This window comes from Equus caballus, chromosome 13, assembly GCF_041296265.1.
Source record: "Equus caballus isolate H_3958 breed thoroughbred chromosome 13, TB-T2T, whole genome shotgun sequence".
Taxonomy (NCBI): domain Eukaryota; kingdom Metazoa; phylum Chordata; class Mammalia; order Perissodactyla; family Equidae; genus Equus; species Equus caballus.
The window spans coordinates 50,394,237-50,409,264 of NC_091696.1; the positions used below are offsets into that span (position 1 = coordinate 50,394,237).

A 15,028-nucleotide genomic window follows, 5' to 3' on the forward strand; every position below is an offset into this window, starting at 1 on the left:
GCTTCCTTTAATAATGTAGACACGAGCATCCATGTGTTGTTTTCTGTAATTTGTTTGAAATTTTTCATGAAGGAAAATAAAAACTGTGAATTGGAGAAGAGGAAATGAGTTGGGCCAGTGTAGGCAACTGGGCAAAGCAGCTTGCTGGGAATGGAGGAGATGAGCAGGGCCAGGATTAACTGTGAAGACTGTTTATTGAGGAGAAGGAGTCCCTGGGGGGAGGGGATAAGAAATTAAAGGTTCAGGAGAGAGGAGATGGGAGTCCCACAGAAGAGAGGCAGGGCGGTCCTGGGATGGGGAACACGTGAGGAGGAGCTGGTGTGGTGAGAAGGTTGTGGCCTCTGTCTGGAGCCTGCTAAGTGTGAACATCCACTGGGGTCTGAGGTAGGAGGCAGCTGGATGTGCCACTGGAGCTTGGGGGGAAAGTCTCCCCCCCTCAATTTCCTCTCTTTCCAGTCAGCCTGTGAATCTCCGTCTCCGTTTTCTGCCTGCCAGTTCATCCCTCAGCCCCTAGTTGGGAAATCCCAGTCACATCAGATCCAACCCCCCAGACCCTTCTTCTTGGTTCCACCAAGCAGATCCCTTTGTCTCTCTCCCAGCTGGATCCCTGACTTGTTTCCTTCTGCTGCGAGTGCCTGCCTCTCTCTGTCATTCCTTGTCTCTCTTCCTTCTTTCCAAATCAACAAGTTAAAAACTAGCTGTATTGAGATATAATTCACACACCATACAATTCACTCATTCAAAGTGTAGATTTCCGATGCTTTTAGTAGGTTGAGAGTTGTGCAACCATCAGCAGCAGCAATTTAGAACATTTCATCACCCCAAATAGAAACCCTATATCCTTTGGCCACCATCCACTATCTCCTCCCTTCGCCCAGCCCCCTGGCAAGCACTCATCTGCTTTCTGTCTCTGGATTTGCTTTTTCTGGACATTTTCTAGAAACGGAATCACACAATATTCGGTCTTTGATGATGGTCTTCTTTCACTGAGCATCACGTTTTTAAGGTTCACCCATGTCATAGCATGTACTGCATGGCTGAATAATATTCCATCGTGTGGATATAACACGTTAATCCATTTTATCCAGTTGATGGATTCAAATGGACTTTCCTCAGGAAACTTTTCCTGATTTATCTCTACCCCTCGCTCCTCAGCTGGTCCCTCCTCGCCTCATTCTCTCGGCCCCTGAGCATTCTGTAAATGGGCATTCATTGATCCTACAGCCTCTGAGACCTGAAGGAGTAGGCGGCCTTAGGTTTGCAACCCAGGTGAGCCTCTGAATGGCTGAGCGACTTGCCCTCCTCTGGGCTTCATTTCCTCATCTACAAAATGAGGACAATGATATTTCCTCCCAGGACTGCAGAAAGTACGGATCCAAGTGTGGCAGAGTGTCCTGGCATACAGAAGGCACTCAACAGTGTTGGGTCTCTTTCATCTGTGTTGACACTGATCTCTAGCTAAGGGTGTGCAGGCAGGAACCATACTTCCTTTCTGGTTATTCTCCCACCAATGTCTGAACACGGTGTTCTTGGATGAGAGTCAGACCAAGGAGAGAAAAACTAGAAAGGAAAGGAAAAGCGGATATCAGGAAATACCAGAGGAACTGATCAAAATGATACAAATGAGATAGAAAAAGGGACTGCAGAGCAGGTATGTTTTAGGATTGAGCAGAAAGAATATGGGGTTTGGCGTTTGTAGACTTGTGTTTCAGGCCTGGCCCTGACATGTCCAGATCATTTACCCCTGGGTCATTTGGACTGGGTCCCCTCAGTTTCTCCCTCTGTAAAATGGGCATGACCTCTGCCATAGCTGCCCACTGATGGGGGGATGGCACAAACTCATGTGCACACGGCTGCGTAAACCATTTACTGAGGGAACCCAAGGGCCAGGTGGTGCTCCAAGGCAGGCCGTGGCTGAGGTCTCTGGGTAACCTGACACACTGTCCCCTCTGCAGGGGAGTGGCCTGGAGCTGCCTCAGGCTGGAGCTCACCCTTCTCAGTGGCCTGGAGGCCTCTAGACTTGGGGACCTGACAGTGTTCATTCACTTACTCATTCATCAGATTTTACAAACCTACTCTTGCAGGGCACTGTACTATGACTAGGACACGGCCCTTGCCCTCAAGGGGCCCACAGACTTGTGGTGACAGGGACACACAGCACATTCAGATACAGGGCGCTGCCAGCCCTATGTTGCTCTATGACTCGATCCACTTCTCACCTTCCTGTGCAAACTGGCTTCTTGCCTACTTCTGTTTATGATTTCCAGGGCTTGCGATGTGGCCTCGTTGAATACATAGGGATTTCCTTCTTTATTCTTTCTTTCTTTCTTTCTTCTCTTCTATCTCTGCTCTCAGGAGATTCTCAAGGGATATTTGATGGGTAAATAAAAACATGAATGGATTGAAAAAAAAAATGACAGTGTGAGGTGTGCCCTCACACAGTTCTGCCCAGAATGCTGTGGAAGTCCTGAAGTGGGCTAGGAGGGCTTCCTGGAGTAGGTGACATTTGAACTGCGTCTTGGAGGACAAGTTACAGTTTGCCAGGCATATGTATTCTTAGTACAGGGAACAGCATTTGCAAAAGCATAACAAGGTCTGAATGATAAGAACTTCCAAGTGGCTGAGTGGGTGTGGGGACAGTGATGCTGGAGTGAGGGATGGAAAGTGGAACGGACAGATGCAAGGGGCAGGTGGCGGTGGGGGGGGGGGGGGGATTACAAGATTTTGAACAATATAGATACATAGAAAAAAGTAGAAAGATAACTCTTTTGGTATATATATTTTAAACAGACTATACATATGTTTTTTTTTTTAAACAGACTATATATAGAGAGTCTTTTTTTTTTTTCCTTTTTTCCCGTGTGTAGGAGATATTTGTTTTAAACAGAGTTCTTTCTCTCTTTTTCCAGGAAGTTAACTCTAGCACTGCGGGGAAGGAATGTGGCGCGCAAGGGAGACTTAAGTGGGAAGCTGCCACCGGAGCCACCCGGCCGATGCGGGGCGACTCCGAGGCAGATGGGATGGGGAGAAAGGGCTGTTTCCTGGGTGGAGGACGTGAGGAGTCTGGCTGCGTGGTGGTGGAGGGAAGAAGGAGTCTGCGCGCTCACAAGTTTCTGGCTCGGGAACGGGTTTGCTGGTGACACCTTTCAGATGAAGACTTCAGGACTTGGGGAGGAAGCGCGGGCACGCTTTCAGGGGCAGATAACAAACTGAGCTGTGAACACCTTAGAGTTTTGGGGAACCGTCCCGCGGGCAGTGGCCACGGAGCCGCTCTCCCTCGCACCCACACCTGTCTGCGGCACCTGCTGGGGGCCAGGTGGCGTCGGGGCGGGAGCGGCGCGGGACGGCGAGGCCCTCAGCCGGGATGCAAGGGGCCCTCCGGGTCTGGCGCAGACGACCGCGCCCCTGCCCGGGGGGCAGCGCTCGCCCCCTGCCCGTGCAGGGGAGGGTGTCTGACGGGGGCCCCGTCGCCTCGGGCTGGGGAAGAGGTGCTCAGGAGTCTCGCGCCCCCCCTCACTTCATGTGAGGAGGGGAAGTTCGATTCCCAGCCCTGCCACTTCCTGCCTCAGTTTCCCCATCAGCACACGCTCGCAGCGAGACCCGAGGGCGGTCTGTGACCTGCAAAGGCCACGACACATCGCTGGCTTTCGCCGAGGGGAAGTGGCCAGGCCTGACTCGGATCGCCCCCGACATCGCGGGCAGGGACGTGAGGAGCTGGGACCGGGCAGAATCGCCCCAGAGCGATGGGCGGGCTAGACCGGCGCCGACTCCGCGCTTGAGGGCCCGGCTCGCGGCCAGGCCGCCGCCCACGGCCCTCGCCGGGCCCAGCAGCCCAGCCGCGGTGGGAACAAAAGTGGCGGCGGGGCCCGGCGCCCGAGGTCCCACAGGCCGAGCTGCAGCCCCGCCACCCCACGCACCGAGGCCGCGCCTTCGGCCCTTTCCGCCCGAGCGCGCTCGGCTCTTTCCGCCGCGGCCGGCGCAGGTGGAGGGGGCGGGGCGGGGGCCGTGCGTGGTGACGCCGCGGGGGGGTGACGCACCGGCGTGCCCCGCCCCCTCCCCCTCCCCGTTCAGGCTCTGGAAAGAGAAGAAAAAAAACTTTCTTTTTTTTTTAATTGAGGAATCAACAGCCGCCATCTTGTCGCGGACCCGACCGGGGCTTCGAGCGCGATCTACTCGGCCCCGCCGGTCCCGGGCCCCACAACCGCCCGCGCACCCCGCTCCGCCCGGCCGGCCCGCTCCGCCCGGCCCTCGGCGCCCGCTCCGGCGGCCCCGCTCGCCTCTCGGCTCGGCCTCCCGGAGCCGCGGCGGCGGCGGCGGCGGCGGCGGCGGCAGCGGCGGCGGCGGAACGGGGGGTGGGGGGGCCGCGGCGGCGGCGGCGGCGGCGCCCCCGCTTCGCGCATTGTTTTTCCTCGCGGCGGCGGCGGCGGCGGGCCGCGGGCGGGGAGCGGAGCCCGGAGCCCCCCGGTCGTCGGGCCGCGAGCGAATTAATTAAGTGGGGCGCGGGGGGGGAGCGAGGCGGCGGCGCGGCGGCGGCACCATGTTCCCGGGGAGTGCCTGAGCCGCCCGGCCGGGCGCCGTCGCTGCCAGCCGGGCCCGGGGGAGCGGCCGGGCCGCCGGGGCGCCCCCGCAGCGGAGTGTCGCGCTCGGGAGGCGGGCAGGGGATGAGGGGGCCGCGGCCGGCGGCGGCGGCGGCGGCGGCGGCCGGGGGCGGGCGGTGAGCGCTGCGGGGCGCTGTTGCTGTGGCTGAGATTTGGCCGCCGCCTCCCCCACCCGGCCCTGCGCCCTCCCTCTCCCTCGGCGCTCGCTCGCTCGCTCGCGGCCCGCGGCTCCAGGCTCGCGCTCGCTCCTCTCCCCTCGCAGCCGGCCGGGGCCGGCGCCGACCCCCGCCCCGGAGCCTCGCCGGCCCCGCCGCCCGCGCTTGGGGCTGTTTTCGCGAGCAGGTGAAAATGGCCGAGAACTTGCTGGACGGACCGCCCAACCCCAAACGAGCCAAACTCAGCTCGCCCGGCTTCTCGGCGAATGACAGCACAGGTGAGGAGGGGGCCGGGCGGGGGCGGGGGCCCGGGGGTCGCTGTCGGCTGCCCCGGAGGGGAGTGCCCGCGGAGACCGGAGCTCGGTGGGCGTGCGGAGCCCCTTCCCGGGACCCCCGCCGGAGAGGGGGAAGTTTGCGGGCAGACTGTCGTGGGGCCCGAGTGGGGCGGCACATGCCCGGTGCGCTCGCGTTTCCCGCAGTTGGGGAGACCGAGTGGCACTTGCAGGGAGAAAAGTAAAGTGGAGCGTGGCGATCCCGTCCGCCTCCCTCTGCCGCCGTGTGTCGACACACGCGTGGCCGTCTGGAGGGATGACAGCGGAGGGGACGTTTGATGGTTAGAGAAGGAAAGAGTGCGGCCAAAAGGGGACCCGAAGTGTTTTCTGGATTGGTAGCGCATCCACAGCGCGGCGGCCAGAAGACGCTCAGAGCAGGAGCCAGCCTGTGAGTTACGACTTAGAAGTTTCTTGGAATGTTCTCCTTGGGAAAAGGCTCAGTAGTTAATGGAAGGATCCTTGTCGTTTGGTCACCTAAGTCATTCCGTTTTTCACCACCCCAGACTTCGTTAGCAAGCTGTCATAAAAGGGGCTGTATGTAGTGTGTTTAATTTCACGTGCGTAGCTTTAAAAGAAAGTTAAACAGGCAGATTCATTTGGGCTGCAATTGCCGTTTGAGCTTTTGTTGCTTTTACAGTCTAGGTGTCTAAAAAATTATGTTAATATAGGAATTGCAGTTTTTTAGAAAGAAAATTTAAGCAGGATACTGAATAAATCATCCTTTTTCTCATTAAACGGCTTCCGTGAAAACTTTCTTAGGTAATCAGTAATCATATCAGTTCCCTGAGAAGTATTTTAGTTTTCTGTTCGTGTAATAGTTCTGGCTGCTTCTGGGCTGGTTCATCATGAACGAGTTGCATTTCCTCTTTCAGAGCTCTGCTTTGCAATAGAAACTTGTGCGCTGCTGCGAACGTTCAGTCTCCAGCGCAGCTTGCACTTCTCCTGTAGGGTCTTGCAGTAGCAGCATCTGAAAATTTAATGAATGGGCCCAAATTGAATTATATTGCTGCAGCAATGCCTTCAGATTTGTAGTAGACACAGCTGTTCAGCTTGTGCAAATATTTCTGTGACTGACCACTAGCGTACTTCTATGAGTACGCTAACAGATATAAAAATCTGTTTCTCCTGTTGAAACAAAACTTGAATTTTGTGACTTGAGTTTTACTACAATTCCTAGGATATTAATGTAGAAGTGAAAGAAACAATTGTTTTTCACAAACCAGTCATAAGGAGATTCTTGTCTAGTTAAAATTTGTTAAACAGTGGGGAGGAATAAATAAATCTCATGATATATGAAAGTCACTAATATTCTTTTTTTGAAAACTGATCGAGTTGAGTTTGATGTTAATTTCGTAAAATCAGCTTACCTGAAGTGAGAAATGTGGGAACAACCACAATGTAAATGTCCTTTTGCTGCAGAGCAGATCTCCTTTGCTTTGTTACTCTTACCATGTTTGAGTGAAAAGTCTTTAATCAAATGAAACATAGATCATTGTAGGCAAGTTCAGCTTTGAAGCCTGTCCTCTGAACTGGTCACTTTTGAATGGCTTTGCAGTTTGCTCTTGTTGAATAAGGTTATTGCAGATTTTGTTTTGTAAAGAGGGACAAATTGGTAACACGAGACTTAACAAAAAGGCTTGTCCCACTATATATCCAGCTGTTTCCAGGACGCCCAAAGGATGGCCTTTTGGGTGGTTCCGTTATTGGATGATCAGATATTTACTTAATATTCTGCTAATCACAACCGTGTATGTCAGAAAGGATTCTCCACACTTGACCACTTTTTTCCCTTCCTTTCCAATTTTGACCCTCGTAAATTAAATTTTTATTTTTCCAAATGTGGAACCAAAAAGTCAGTTTTTAATAGCTCTGATTTAAATAATCCACAGAATAAAATTCACGATCACACTTATGCCCTGTCCTTGGTTACACGTTCATCACGATCATGGAGGGGTTCTGGTGAAAAGGTCTGTCAGTGTGGGGGGCCAAGGAAGGGATCGTGGTTGAGCACATTTAACAAGGTACAGCCTTGTCTCCAGTAACTACTAGTCTAAGAGATCTTAAGCATGTTTATTAAGCAAATAAAGAACTAAGGGATTAAATTACATACAGTCAAAGGAGTGAAGGCATTTGCTTATATAGGAAAGTGGAGAAAGACCTGGGAATAATGTTCTTAAGAGACTCAACCTTGTTTCAGTGATATGTGTGTTTGGGGCTTCCAGGAGAAAATTGGGCCAGGTGGAGCAAGGTGTGTTCCCTGCTCATATGATAACATTTGAGGGAGGGGGGCTCTGTGCATGGGAATTGCCGAGGGCTTGGGGAGAAGGAGGCCTTGCTGGCCTGAGAAACAAGAATGACTTGAACTGTCACTACGCGGTGCACATCTGTGGGGACTGGCCTGTGGAGCCATGGGTGTCACTTAGACCAGTCTGGGGAGGCTGGCAGTGGGCTGAGAGGAGAACAGGACAGCTGACTGTGGGGAGCTTAGCAGCTGGGGTGCTGCCTGTAGGGCACTTGCAGAATGGCTGGGGTGGGGGGGGATGATGTGCATAAAATACCCCAGTGAGATAAGGCGGCACCTCTTAGTGATAAACGCCAAATGCCATGGCCACTGATGACCAACGGGAGAGGTCACTGAAGGCTGGGGAGCTTGGTTAAGGCTTCTGAGGAGAGCATGCAGAGGAGATGTGGAAATAGGGACTGCGCCCCAAAGGAAGGTAGTGAGAGGAAGAAGGAAAAATAGTTCTTTATACCCCACCCAAGCCTCAGCTTTGGAGTGGCCCAGAATGTGATGGGATCTGATGTTGTTGAAGTAGCATTTTCTTGTTTTACATTGAAGGCTTAAACCCTTTCTCACAAATGTAGTCTTCCTTTACTTGGCACCCTTTGTAAGAAGCAGGTCTTTGTGTTACCAATATATAGTTAGCTGTGTGTTTTGGAAATTTCTTTATTTAATATGTCTAAATTAAAACAGCCTATTAGTGTCTTTCAACAGCAGGGATTCATGACTTAACAGTGTAGGAGAAATAAATATCCAAGCAAGCAGTAGACCTTTTTTTTGGTCTGCTTTATTGAGGCCACATTTACATACAACAAATAGATTAGTTATGAAAAAATTTTTTAAGACTGCTTTCTGAAGGCCGGCCCAGTGGCGTAGAGGTTAAGTTCACACGCTGCACTTCACTGGCTGGGGTTTGCAGGTTTGGATCCCTGGTTTGGACTTAGCACCTCTCATGAAGCAATGCTGTGGCGGCATCCCACATAAAATAGAGGGAGATTGGCACAGATGTTAGCTCAGCGACAGTCTTCCTACCCCCACCCCCCCCAAAAAAAGACTGCCTTCTAAAAGTTGAACAATGGTATATTTCATCCTGCGCTGTATAAGTGTCCCTAAGCAGTTGTGGTTACATTTTATAACGTGAGTCTCTTTAAGTGCAACAGAAAACCACATTTAAAGAAAGCTTGGGGTGAATATAGTTACTAACCAAATACCTTTTACAACAAAATGGTGATCTTTTCTGTATTTGCACAGCTTTACACATCAGAGGTCTTTTCTCCCATCACCTCAGTTTGGTCCTTACAGCAGCCTGTGAGGTAAGAAGGGAAGATACCGTCCTGCCTTTTCTGGGTGAGGAACCACACTTGAGAGAGACAGTCTCCCCAAAGTAGCGTAAAGGGTCAAAACCAGAAGCAAACCTAGATGATTGAAGTAAGTGATTCTATATATTTGTTTTACAAATCTGCATGTGGAAACATGGGATCTGCTTGAATCATAGACCCAGAGACTGCAGTACTTGGCAAGTTCCGATAGTATAGTTCCAGCAAGTGGGTGAAATCCCTACTGGGAAAGTTTGTAACCAGCCGCGCGGGGAGCAGGGCAGGGGCTCCCCGCTTCCTCCTGGTTCTGACGCAGCGGGGTATCATCTGAGGCCTAAACTGTGCTCTCACCTTCATCACAGTGGATAATTGAGAACCAGTCAAGTTATTTCATCTCTTCACTAAGTCCTGACTAAATAGGAAATGTAAGTTTTTGTAGAGACTTCTAGGACTTGTCGTGACTTTGCTTTTTCTTGTTGGAAAAGTAGGGACTTTTTGAGTAACTGCGAGGGGGGCGGGAGCAGTGGCTCCATTGGAAGTTCCTCAGGAGTGGTGGTGGGTAAGTATGAATCCCACCAAGGATGCCTTCAGAGTAGATCAGAAGATTGAGCATCACTCGTGTTTAACATTGAATTTGATTCTGTAATTCTCAAACATAATTGCAAATGACTTTTAAGGGACTGAGGCTTAATCCTACAGTTAGTTGGAAGCTGATGCTTAGATTCTTAGCCTGTGTTTTTACTGCTTCTGACTTATGCCACTGTAGTTGTCTGACAAAGTATGTGATTACTTGGGGCTGTGTAAGTGCCGACTTTGTGTTTTTAGTGTATTCGAAGACAAAACAGTTAAAAATGATTTCGCCAAAGTAAGCTTTGGCTTGTTAAGATGAAATGTACCTTATTGTGAGTTGTTGAGAATTAGGAAAGCTTGCTTTAAGCCAGTTTAGTTTTTGGAGTAACATTAGTCAGGACACCACCTGTTTATCTTATTCAGCCCAGCACTTCGAATATACTCCAAGAAACTAGGGGGCATGGAAGAGGTGTTTCTCAAGAAAGGTTTTCTGCTCGAATGAGCTTGGGAACAGCCAAGGAACTTTACTTCAGGCCTTTCCAGCGCCTTAGGGTGCTGATGGGCTGTGAGTTTGGGAGAGAAGGACTATAGTTTGCACTATTCCCCAACTTTTTTTGTGTAATACATGGATTGGCAAACTTTTTCTCTAAAGGGCCAGAGGACATATTTTGAGCTTTGCGGGCCATATGGTCTCTGTTGCAGCTACTCAGTGCTGCTGTTTTAGCATGAAAGCAGCCCTGGACAGTACGCACAGAATGAGCGTGGCTGTGTGCCAGTAAAACTAGTAAGACTTTTGTAACAAAACCCAGCAGCCGGGGGATTTGGCCCTTAGGCTGCAGGATGGGACCCTGATGTAATGTGGGACTAATGCTCTGAGGATCCTTTTGGGAACACTGGGCTGCCTGGTTGCCCCAGCCTGGGCCGTCTCTGAAGGCTTTAGGGAACAGAGCAGTCAAACAGCAGTAGCACAGGTTTTCTGAGCACCTACTGTGTGCTGATCTGACCGCTCACCCTGAAGCACGGGGAACAGGGGTGATAAGCCCTTGAGCCCGAGTGAGTAGCATGGTGAGAGAGCAGAGTCTGGGAAGACTTCAGAGCTCATGGGAGCCCCTTTCTTGGTCTTTCTTGTTCCTCTGTAACAGTTTTACGTACTTCTTAATTTAAAATCATGTCAGCTTTTTTAAAAACTCAGTTAATTAAAGTGATTATTTTGTTCTTTTGCTTTTCATTGGCCCCAGTAACCCACACAGCATTTCCTTCTTATTTTGTCATCATATGCCCTTGACATCCACACCTTCCTGTGAAACTTGAAGGTGAGCAGCTCCATGAGAGCTTGTGAGAGCTTTTCACAGCCATATTCCCATAGCTGGGAGCAGCGCCTGGCACATACTAGGCCCTCCGGAGACAGTTGAGGGAATGGATAAATGAATGTACGGAATATATATCCTTCAAAGTTCTCATTGTTTTTCTCCTAAGATTGTGCTTTTAATCTAGTTGCCACACATCTTAGAGTCTGTTCTTCCTGATCCCACTTTCCCTCGAGATACAGATATGCACCTATGTGTTCTCACCTGGGGACCAGCCTGGCCGGCCTTAGGAGTGCTCGGGCCAGGGTCTGTTTGGGGCGCTCAAAGGCTGCTTGGGCAGCCCTTGCTGGTGGCAGCACCAGCTGTGGTGTTGATGGACAATGTGGGACATGAAAGCACTAGCTTTGAGCCAGGCAGAGTGGGTGCAGTTTCCCTTCCCCTCTCGCTAGCATTATGTTATATCAACTCTCTGAGCCTCAGTTTCCTCATCTGTAAAACAGAGATAATAGCAAGTCCCATCTCAGAGGGTGGTTATGAGGGTAGAGTGAGATGATGTGTGAAGAGTGCCTGATCTGGAGTAAATGCTCAGTGCGTGGCAGCTGGCACCACCCTTCCCAGGGAATGTGGGTGCGCCCTGTAGTCCAGACTCACTGGGCAGGCAGATCTGTTGTAGTGTAGCCCACTCAGTGAGTATATAGCCAGGAATTCTATAATCAATACTATTGGTTTTTGCCTCCATTTTCAGTTGTAGTTTTTAAGAGAAACCTAATGGCCGTGAAATTTTAAAATTACAAAAACTTAAGTAATGTCTTGTGTTCTGAAAATTCTTACTAATTTCGAAGCCTATTTAGTGGACTGCTTAAGCAGCAAGTGAATATGTGATTCTGTTTCATTACTGTGTATATTACAATTCAGTCTGAGATACTCCTTAGGCAGTAGCAATGTGCAAAGGATTCTGATCGATGCCTTGGAGTAGCTTAGAACTGTTGACAAGACTTAAGACAAAACTTGAGAAAAGAATGCAAAATACAATCAAGGGCCAACATGCACAAATCGGGGCAATCTGAAGAGGCCTTTGTTTGTTCATCTGCTGTTTACTGAATGCCTGTGTGCAGAAGCCCAGGGCTGGGTGTCTGAGTGGGGGGTAGCAAGCTGAGACGAGCCATGGGGATGGATGAGTGGGCCTTGGCTAAGAGAAAGAAGCACACACCAGGAGTAGCCTGGTGGGCCCTCCGTGCTTCTGTACTCTGGTGCCTCCTGGGCCTCTCCTGCTGAGCCGGAGGGAGGAGCCAGGCAACTAGGGAAGCCTGTTGATTTTCCGGGCCTTCTGCATTGTTGGGAAGAGTGCTGGGCCACTCACAGCAGTTTTGTCTCCGTTGGTGTGATCATGGTCTGGGGCTCTCCTCTGAGTCCTCTCTGATTGTCCCATACAGTCTCTTATAAGCTCTCTGATCTCTGGCAGTGCCCTCTGGTTTCAGCACATGTGCCTTCTGTTCCCTCAGCCCACTCTGAGGCCTTTTCCTATTGGTGTAGCCCTCCTCAGCATACTCTTCCACGCCTGATGGGCTCCTTGGGTCTGGCATCATTGTCCACAGCTACTCGAGAAAGGGGTGCCAAACTTTCCCAATGCAGTCTTAAGGTTAGCTTTTAGGAACATTCTCACATTGCAGCAAATCATTGATGCAAAAATGTAAGGCCTTAATCTGGCTTGGTAGCAGAGTGGTTAAATTTCGCCCTCTCTGCTTCAGTGGCCCGGGTTTGCAGGTTTGGATCCCAGGCATGGACCTACACTGCTCATCAAGCCATGCTGTGGTGGTGTCTCACATACATAATAGAGGAAGATGGGCACAGATGTTAGCTCAGGGCCACTCTTCCTCAGAAAAAAAAAGGAAAGAAGTGTAAGGCGTTGTGCCACTGCCTGTCGGGGGTTATCTACACATTCGACTTTACATGGGGGGCGAGGGGCTGATGCACTGACAGGAGTGCTGGAGTAGAGCCATGCACAGGGTCCTACGGGAGCAGAGCAGAGGTTGCCCAGCTCGAGCTTTGACTTGAAGAGACGTGAATCACTCAGATTTGGGGGAGAGCTCTTCAGACATGTGAAAGGCATAGAAGTAAGCATAAGTGGCTCTTTTTTTCCTGGTTCTTAGTATAGAGAATGACTGTTGTTGTCTTTGAAAAACTGCCTTCAAGGTGTTTTCTGGTTCTACATTTGGGAAGCAAGGCTATTTTTGAGCTCTTTGTCTAAAAATCGAATTCCTTTCTTTTAAAACCTTAGAAAAACGTGGCTATCATCCCGTGTGACATCCCCCCCTTGTTTAATTTCCATTAATCAACAGAAATGTTTAGTTGATCCATTGCTAAGAATAGTAAAATCTAACGGTGAAAAAAATTTCACTTGATTAAATCTGACTTTCCTATTTCTAAGTGTCCCATCTGATACTGTTTAAAAATCTCTTGATTTGCCAGTCTTTGTAATATGCTGTGCCTTACTGTATCTTGTCTGTTTCTTAATAGTTGTAGCTGTTTAATGGGGTTGTACAGTTCTGTAAAGTAAATTCCTTTCATAATTCAAAAGCTTCTCTTTGCACTTCCCCCCAAATTTTTTGGATTTTCCCTATCAAAATAGCACCTATACGTGTTTTAACTTTGTAATTAGAATAACCAATGAAATAGCAAGAAAAATAAGGTACTGTTCTTTACGATAGCCTATAGAGAGGCTTGTGCAATATTTAAATAAGCATATTTTGTTATTTGATTACAAACTGAGTGATACTCAGGAACTATAGAAATCTATCAAATAATCAGGATTTGCTTTGGCAATTATGGACTATAAGAGCTTGACCCAGTTCCTTTGGATTAAAATATTTTGAGTGTTTGTCACCTGATTAAAAGTAGAACCTTCTAACCATGACTCAGAGTTGAAGGAAATGTCAGAGCTTTTTATACTGGGAGGCGGGCGCTGTGGTCATAAGGAAGGAGCCCTGGCCTCCGCTCAGATGGGACGCCGAATCTTGGCACCCAGCTCATCAGTTCTGTGACTTGGGCCAGTGACTTTACATTTGAGCTGGGGAAGGGGGTGGGGGAAGGTCTTATCTCTAAAAGGGATTTTTTCCCCTAGAATTTTCTATTTCTTCTCACTTGATTAGCTTTGTCCTGGTATGTAGCAGGTTGCAGCAGCTATGATTTTTTAATTGTGTGGGGAATATTAGATGTCACCTGCCTCTCAGGCTGGTGAGTATTGGGATGATGTAGGTGAGGGGTCTGACTGAGAACCAGATCCCTGGAAGTTTCTCCCTGAGTAAGTGGGAAGATGCTGCCCCTGCCTGTTTCCTTCTAGCAGCAGAGCTGGTGTAGTCTTGGTACCAGCTTGCAAAAGAACGAGTTAGAAGCTGAGATTCGGGAGTCCTACAACACTTTACGCAGTCTGTGTTTGAAGTTAAAAACTGTTCTTTATTGGAAAATTGAACTCGTAATTGAACTGTTTTCCTAGTATTGTTTCAGAACAAGGACATGATTTAGTTTAGGACTTAGAGAAAAAGGAAAAGTGAGTATGGAGAAATTATAAAAATAGTCTTTCTATTTTAGGAAACAGAGTTAGGGGAGAAAATGGCCTTGGGATCACACTGTCCACTTCAGTCAGGGCGATTGGTTGAAAGAAACGTCAACGAACTTTAATTTTCTCTTTAGTTCAGCTCCCACTGATCTTGAAAGGAACGGATTCAGCCCCTCACTGTATTTTAGGGGTTTTCTCTTCATACAGATTCTGTAATAGGGAGTTATTTTAATGGAGTTTACTGTTTTTCCATTCTCCTAGATATTTTACGTGTGGTAATTTATGATTCTGCTAGTAAAAATTGTCTGATGGTGGGCAAAGAATTTCCCCCCAATCTGGGGGTATCTTTACATTAAATCTTATTTACATTTTATTTAGTAAACAACTTGTGTTGAAAGTAACAAAAAGGCATAAAGTATTGATAGATCTTCTGTGTCATTTTGGTTGTGCCTCTGATAGTATATTGGGATTGGTTTTTGTTTGAAGAGCACAAGCTGCCCAGAGTTGAATACTCTTTAAAAAAATCTCTGAGGGAATCATTCTAATTATCGCGAGAATTCAGAGTTTTAGCTTGCTCTGGTGACTTTCTCAGTCTTTGAAAGTTTAAGGAAAAACTGATTCCTTCCCACCAGTGAGAGGGTGGGTTTGGACATTTCCTTTGGTTGAAGTGCTGGTGTGCTCGTGGTAATCTCTAGGTCAGCACTGTCCAGTAGAACGCCCTGTGATGATGAACATGTCCTCGGTCAGCACTGCCCAGTGCTGGAGCCACTAGCCACTGTGGCTCTTGAGCACTTGCACTGTTACTAATGTGACTCAGGAACTAAAATTTAAATTTTATTAACTTTAATTAATGTAAATGTAAATAGCCACATGTGACTATTGGCTACTGTATTGTACAGCACAGCCCTAAGTA

General features: G+C 49.1%; 1 protein-coding gene across 2 annotated transcripts in view; it reads left to right on the plus strand.

The window, feature by feature from the left end:
* The first annotated feature begins 4,690 nt into the window (after nt 1–4,690).
* Nucleotides 4,691–15,028, plus strand: part of CREBBP (CREB binding protein) — a 131,050-nt gene continuing 120,712 nt past the window's right edge. Inside the window, exon 1 of one of the 2 annotated variants that reach the window (XM_023616421.2) lies at nt 4,691–5,031. In XM_023616421.2, coding sequence (XP_023472189.2) covers nt 4,947–5,031 — 85 coding nt within the window. In that variant the 5' untranslated portion in view covers nt 4,691–4,946. The remainder of the gene's footprint in view (nt 5,032–15,028) is intronic. The other variant, XM_023616423.2, reaches the window with a different exon arrangement.